Source organism: Teleopsis dalmanni, chromosome 1, assembly GCF_002237135.1.
Source record: "Teleopsis dalmanni isolate 2A chromosome 1, ASM223713v2, whole genome shotgun sequence".
NCBI classification, from domain to species: domain Eukaryota; kingdom Metazoa; phylum Arthropoda; class Insecta; order Diptera; family Diopsidae; genus Teleopsis; species Teleopsis dalmanni.
In genome coordinates, this window is record NC_051846.1 from 135,537,186 (window position 1) to 135,544,071 (window position 6,886).

The window sequence follows — 6,886 nt, forward strand, 5'->3', positions numbered from 1 at the left end:
ATCATGAGATAATTTTTTGCCAAAATCCGTCCGGTTAGTAAAAGAATCACCCAAAAGTACTCTTTAGAAACTATGTATTTGATAAAAATAGTGTGAAATTATTTATTTGATTCAGTGCTAAATATTAAATGCATTGTTTTGTATATTTTAGCCAAATACTGATAGTAATGGTAATAGCGACGATATGGATGGCTCAAGTTTCTCATCCTTCTATTCATCATTTATTAAAACAACTGATGGATCTGACAGCCCACAAGAAACTGACAAGGAGTTCAAACAGGGCAAATACAAAGTAGTTTTGGTTAACCTATTAAAACAAAATGAATGTACCTTACTGAATATTATCTTTTCTAGGAAAAAAAGTGTTGTAAAGTTAAAGGAACAAGAAGAAAACGACTCGCAACATAGTAAACAATAATTCTTGCATATAGGAAAATTATATAAATTTATCACCGAATTTCACTGCAAATGAAATCAAAAAGTATGGTTTAAATAATATAAAACTGCTGTTATTAATCTATTGGCAAAGTGTAAACTGTACGAATATTTTTAAAAATAAATGCTAATTTTGTTTCTTTAAATGGTTATCCGGTTGTTTAATTTTTAAAATTTAAAGGGTTTTCAAATAGCAAAGAAAGAAAGGACAAAGACAAAAATTTTATTCAATTTATTGAAATTTGGCTGACCATACAAAGCTGTTTCGAGTATTGCCAAGTTCTCATCAATAGTGGTTCTAGAAAATAATCGAATTTCTTAATTAGTTTATACCATAGTCCGTATATAATTTGTTTGGGCTGCAAGTGCCAGGTTTAGAACTCGTGCCTAACAAATTAGAAGCGATGACTAACCATGTAGACGAGTAGACGAGACTACACAAACTTTAAGTGCTCTAGTTCCAGGTTTTTTGTCACTTTTTTATTTAATTAGTAACATTAACCAAAGCACTTGCCTAGCTTTAAATTAGCATAAATAAATTGAATAAAATTTTTGTGTTGTTTATTTTTTATTATTTTGAATTAAGATAAAACTTTTTGAATTTTTTTTTTTGGTATTTAAAAACATTACCGTAAAAGAGAGTACATTACTCGGCTGCAGTATGGTGCTGCGGTATAAATATATAAATATAATAAGTTCAACCCTGCTTTCATAATGTACGTCTGTGAGGCGTACGATCTTTTTACATTTTGCTCTCTCTCTCTCACAAATGTTTTCACAACGTATGCATATTTGCATTTATCTCAGTCGTTACCAGTGGTAGTTGATTTTCGGTGGTAAAATTTGTATATATTGAGATACTGCCAAGCCATACGTCTACGAGATGTATGTTTATGTTTTGTGCTACTTGTACAATTTTTGAGTGATTATTAGTTATTGTGTTTTTTTATTTAAATTCAGTACATGTAAGTGTAAATAAAAGCAAAATGGAAAGTAATGAAATATTAGACGACACGCAAATAGCTACTTAACTGACATATCTAGATGAATTTAGCTCAACCGAAAATGAGAGTGAAAGAGAAGCGATTATTAGTTATTGTGTTTTTTTATTTAAATTCAGTACATGTAAGTGTAAATAAAAGCAAAATGGAAAGTAATGAAATATTAGACGACACGCAAATAGCTACTTATCTGACATATCTAGATGAATTTAGCTTAACCGAAAATGAGAGTGAAAGAGAAGATGTGGTATCGGAAAATGATATTCCAAAATATCAAAAAAGACGCAAAAGATAAAGATCTTAATGTACAGGAAAATCGTGAAAATATATCGCCAGACCCGGAACACGAAGAAACCAACAATAATAGGTCGTCTTTAGACAGCCGGATAGTAAGAGTACTTCAGCCAACATCAAGAAGCAAAAGCCAATATTGCTGGACTACTTCGAAGGGAATAAATGCCGGTAGAGTTCTATCGATGAATGGTGTTCGAATAATAAGAGGTCTCACAAGAGCATGTAAAGCCTTATGTGATCCGATTTCTTCCTTCACTGCTTTTTTTACTGACGAAATAATATCAGAAATAGTTTAGTGGACAGATGCAGAGATATCTTTAATACGAACAACTAATTTGACAAGCAAAACGTTCGCAGATACAAATTGTCTTGAAATTGGTGCTCTTCTTAGCATACTGACTTTGACCGCAGTATTGAAGGACAATCACTTGTCAGCTATTGAGTTATTCAATACAACCTATAGTGGAGATAGGTACATTGTTGCCATATTAGGACAAGACAACAACAACTGTAAGGATGAAAATTTTGCACAAATTTCCAACCTACATAAATTTAAATAAATTTCGAAGAAATCTGAAATTAAAATAGAGGAATTAACATTTAACATAGTTATTAGAAACTATTTACCAAAAAGTCACCCAGCCTGCACGCAACTGCAACACGTGAAGCAATCTGAAATTAAGAGAAAATAAATTTGTAATAAATAGAGAAATATATCTTAATAAAATAATAAATACATTCCTTCTTTGTTCATCCCCGCAAATTTATTTAAATAATTTATTAATAAATAATTTTTCATAATTATAAAATTAAATTATAAATAATTTAAAAAAAAACACGATAAAATTACTAACACCGGCGCTTTCATGTAAAAAGTAAAAATGTAAACAAACATTTGCAAACGTCAAAAACGTCAAAATGCAATTCGCTGCAAAAAGATGCACAAGGAAGCTTTAGTGCAAAAGTGTTAAAGTGCATTAAGTTTAACTAAGAGAAACTCAAAGCTTTGTGTACTTTGCACATAAAGTTCAAGAGGATGCATATAAAAGACGGCGCAATTTTCTAAGAAGGGAGTGTGTCTTGTATGACACTCAGTGGCATTGTATGTCAACATATAAAATAAATAAATATTAAAAATTGTCTGACACAGTGGCGTTTTTAAGCCTATGGTACAACGAAACGGGAAAATCCGTATCGTTACACAACTTCAACGATGCCATTAGGTGAATACTTCGTGAAGGAGTTAAAAAGGCCAATACATGGTACCTGTCGCAACATCACTTGCGATAATTGGTTCACCTCCGTACAACTAGCAAAGAGTTTCCTAAAAGAGCCATATAAGTTGACCATTGTTGGAACAATAAGATCCAACAAGCGAGAAATACCTGAGCAAATAAAAAATACCCGCTCACGACCGTTTGGTACAACAATGTTTTGCTTTAACGCCATATAAGCTAATCTTTGATGGCCATCAAAAATAATATATTTGCTATCTTCCACCGAAAAAGGTAGGTGTGATTATGTGCTGCAGTTTTTTAGGTAGTTCGGCTACTATGAAACTAATCAACTTTTTAATTCATCTATGGTATATAAGAAAAAAGTTTATTGAACGGTTTAATTATGTTAAAAATCATAATTTAAAAACAGAAATGATGCGAAACTAATTTAAAATGTCAATATTTTACCTTCTGCTCAAAAAGTACTCGGATTTTGTGAATAAAACACACAATTTTATATTTTATTCCAAATTTATTTTATCTCCTTCAAAATATGCTCCTTCTAAAGCGATACACATATGCCAACGCTTTACCCAAATTTCCATACACTTTTCGTAGGCCCGTGAAGGTATGGCTTTTAGTTCTCTATTACCGATTCAATCGACTCAAAACGCTTACCACGAAGAAGCAATTCGAGTTACGGGAACAGGAAACGGATCTAGATCTGGTGAATATGGTGCCTGAGCGATGACAGTGGTGCCGTGTTTGGTCAAAAAATCGCGTACAACAAGAATTTTCCATAGTAAAAATCGCTAAATGCACTTGAGGTAGTTTCACATTAACAGCTGCTGTAAACAAACTAATTGACAGATGGCGTTCAAATTTGTACCATATGTCAAGAAATAACAAAAAAAATTTTTTGAAAAAGGTCTATTACTTAAGGAGTAGTTAACAAACAACAAAATCCGGATACTTGTTGCGCAGGTTTAAAAATAAAAAGTGAAAATTTTTGTATAGTTTTTCTTCGAAAATTGATTTAATGGTATTATGGTGCGTATGAGCAACGTGAATGACAACTGATAAATTAATTTTTTTTAATTACTTCTAAAAGAAGTATCACAGTGGAAATATTTATTTTGTAAGTAGAATTTATATATTAACTTGAATCAAAAGTAAAAAAAAATTTTAACCAAGTTAGATGACGGTCGGTTTTGCTTATTTGGTTATTTAGTTGCCTTGATTTCTGAAGCTGAAATATTTAAAAAAGCAAACGGCAGCAAACAGTTTCCGATTGGACTACATTTAGCTATAGTTCTGTATCGTTTGGGCTCTTCAGAAGAGAGTGCGTCAATTAGGAAAGTAGCAACTACTTTTGGAATTGGCGATGGTGCAACTTTGATGAAAATTACACAAAGAATTTTTAGTGTTTTTATAACACTATTGACGAAGTACATCGTATGGCCAAGCTCATCAGAGCAGGAACAAATAATAAGTGACACGTACAATGAATTACCGTTTTGCATTGGCTATATCGATGGCACCGAAATAAAAATTGCAGATGCACCACAAATTAATCATGAAAAATATTTTTCAAGAAATCACATTTATTCCATTAAACTTCAAGCTGTTTGTGATTACAAATTAAGAATAAGAGATGTTGTTGTTGGTTATGCGGGCTCGACTCACGATGCTAAAGTTTTTTCGAACTCAATACTTTTAAAAGAAAAAGATCGATTTTTTTCTAATCAATCATGGATTGCTGGTGACTCCGCATATCCGTTGTCTGATATCATTATACCACCATATAGAAGAAACTCACAGCAACTTACCAGTGAAGAACGAATTCAGTTCAATAAACGCCATAGTAAATATCGAGTTCGGGTGGAACATTGTTTTGGGTTATTGAAGGAAAAATTTAGTAGCTTGAAAGAACTAAGAGTTCGAATTAAAAATAACAAAAGTCATAAATTTTGTTGTGAAAGGATACTTGTGTGCTGTATTCTTCACAACATATTGCTTACTGAATTTGAAAGTCAAAGCCGTGAAGAAATACATATTTCTGCAGAGGAAGATCTTCCTGATATGTTACTCTATAACAACGAATCTAGTGCATATGAAAGTAAAAGAAAGTCAATTTACAATCTTATGTTTAATTAATTTGCAAATGTTTTATTCATATTTATAAGAAACTTAAAATAGTGAAAACATAAATATAATTTTTAAAATGAAAAAATACAAGTAAAAGTAAGAGTAATATGAAAAAATGTTAAAAAATAATTATACAGTAAAAGTTAAATATATAGAGGTAATGTTATTAAAAAGTTCAAAAGTACTCAACTTATATACTATATATACTAAACCTAATACACTAAGTGTATCGAACTTATCATTAATAGATTAAAAATAATAAAATTAAATTTTAATATTTGTTAAAACTTAAAACTAAATTGAATCATTAATTAGTTAAGACAAAATAAAATTGAAAAATTAGCTATCGTTCGCTTTGCAATATTTTAAATCCAGTTCATATATCGCCAATTTCTCTTTTTGCTTTAACTTCTCCTCTTTTAGCCTGAATCTCATGTTCATCTTATCCTCCTTCATGCGCAATTTTTTTAGTTCCAATTCTTTGTGAAACTCGAATTTTTCTGCTTCAAGTTGAAGCTTCCGATTTTGGAACTCCTCTCGTTTGCGTTCAATATCGTTTAGTTCCTGAATGGCGGATGTTTGTTTATTACGTCTTAAATTGTTTTCGAAACGAATCCTCCCTGGTGTAGTTTTTTTTTGTGTGTTAACCTCGCTTCTGTTAGTAGTGATCTGTTACACAGTATTTTCTGTCAGTATATCTGCATCAAATATCATGCTAAATGGTGTTGCTTCTTCGCTGTTCGCTATTTCAACGCCTGCTCGTTCGCTGGTACTATTCAGTTCTTGCACTGACACCTCCTTGTCGCATACCATAGCAGAAGATTGTAAAACAATTTTGTTGCTCCAAGCTTTCTCACCAAATATTTCCGACAATTGGTCATAATATGGACACATCAATTTTACCTTATCTACAAACAAAAAGGAAACATTTAAATAACATTTATACTAACACAAAATTGATTTTAATTACCTTTTATAGATGTGACTTCTTCGTCATCTAGCAAGCCGGCGCCAGTAGACTTGCGCCAATTGTTTGCCTTAACAAAACTTTGCTTAAAATATCTCATCTTAAATCTTACTAAGTCCCACGTTGTATCAATTTTTGTCACTTCTAATAGTTTTTTATAATATATTTGGGCTGTTGGTTTCTATAATTAAAACGAATCAAGTTTTGTAAAAATAATAAAAACAAATTGTCATCCAACCTCAAAATTAGACGTATCCCAGGCTTTCGACAAAGTTTGGCATACAGGTCTACTAACAAAAATAAGAGACATTTTTCCGTTGGAGTATTTCGATATGGTTTCTTCTTATTTGACTAATCGTTACTTCCGTGTTAAGCATGGAAACGATTACAGTGAACTCCAAAAAATCAACGCTGGGGTACCCCAAGGCAGTGTACTTGGTCCTTTGTTATATTTAATATACACAAATGATTTGCCAACGAGCTCAGTCTGGCTTAACCAAACAACGAAAGGTTTTATTATCATCCTAAATATTTTATTATAGTTGTTTGGCCTAACCAAACAACGAAGCGTCTTATCAGGATTCAATAATTCGAATCCTTCCTATATATAAGGGGAAAAATATTAGAGATAGTTTAGTCAAGATTCACATTTAATAAAGAAGTCGCAAAAACTAAAGTATTGTGTCTTAATTAATATAACTAGGGTCGCCAGTGGTCGAAATTCGACCAATAGAAAATACAATTTATTTATTTTAATAGTATTTAAATTTTATTGATGAATTTGATTAAAATATGAACAAAATCTAAAGAAAGTTGTAGAAAAC

At 31.3% G+C, this 6,886-nt stretch overlaps 2 protein-coding genes and 1 long non-coding RNA gene across 3 annotated transcripts; 2 read left to right on the forward strand and 1 right to left on the reverse strand.

Moving 5' to 3' along the window:
- Positions 1-112: 112 nt before the first annotated feature.
- LOC119668909 lies at positions 113-587 on the forward strand. The gene is made up of 2 exons (XR_005251540.1): positions 113-292; positions 355-587. It is a non-coding gene; the product is annotated as an uncharacterized LOC119668909 (long non-coding RNA).
- A 1,106-nt stretch (positions 588-1,693) lies between these two features.
- On the forward strand, positions 1,694-5,104 carry LOC119666262 (protein ALP1-like). The gene is made up of 2 exons (XM_038075545.1): positions 1,694-1,825; positions 4,142-5,104. The coding sequence occupies exons 1-2, from the start codon at positions 1,694-1,696 to the stop codon at positions 5,102-5,104; spliced, it is 1,095 nt and encodes a 364-aa protein (XP_037931473.1).
- Positions 5,105-5,471: 367 nt separating this feature from the next.
- Positions 5,472-6,531, reverse strand: LOC119668910. Its single transcript, XM_038078587.1, has 3 exons — positions 6,301-6,531; positions 6,066-6,243; positions 5,472-6,003 (listed from the first exon to the last, which is right to left on the reverse strand). The coding sequence occupies exons 1-3, from the start codon at positions 6,370-6,372 to the stop codon at positions 5,768-5,770; spliced, it is 486 nt and encodes a 161-aa protein (XP_037934515.1). The 5' UTR covers positions 6,373-6,531; the 3' UTR covers positions 5,472-5,767.
- Between the last annotated feature and the right edge of the window lie 355 nt (positions 6,532-6,886).

Excerpts from the sequence above, each read along its gene's own strand:
- LOC119666262 (XM_038075545.1), top strand. The coding sequence starts at position 1,694 with ATGATATTCCAAAATATCAAAAAAGACGCAAAAGATAAAGATCTTAAT. Across the intron at positions 1,826-4,141 it reads CGTCTTTAGACAGCCGGATA|TTAGATGACGGTCGGTTTTG; the intron begins GTAAGAGTACTT and ends ATTTTAACCAAG.
- LOC119668910 (XM_038078587.1), bottom strand. The coding sequence starts at position 6,372 with ATGTCTCTTATTTTTGTTAGTAGACCTGTATGCCAAACTTTGTCGAAA. Across the intron at positions 6,244-6,300 it reads GGGATACGTCTAATTTTGAG|AAACCAACAGCCCAAATATA; the intron begins GTTGGATGACAA and ends TTTTAATTATAG. Across the intron at positions 6,004-6,065 it reads AGAAGTCACATCTATAAAAG|ATAAGGTAAAATTGATGTGT; the intron begins GTAATTAAAATC and ends TTTTGTTTGTAG.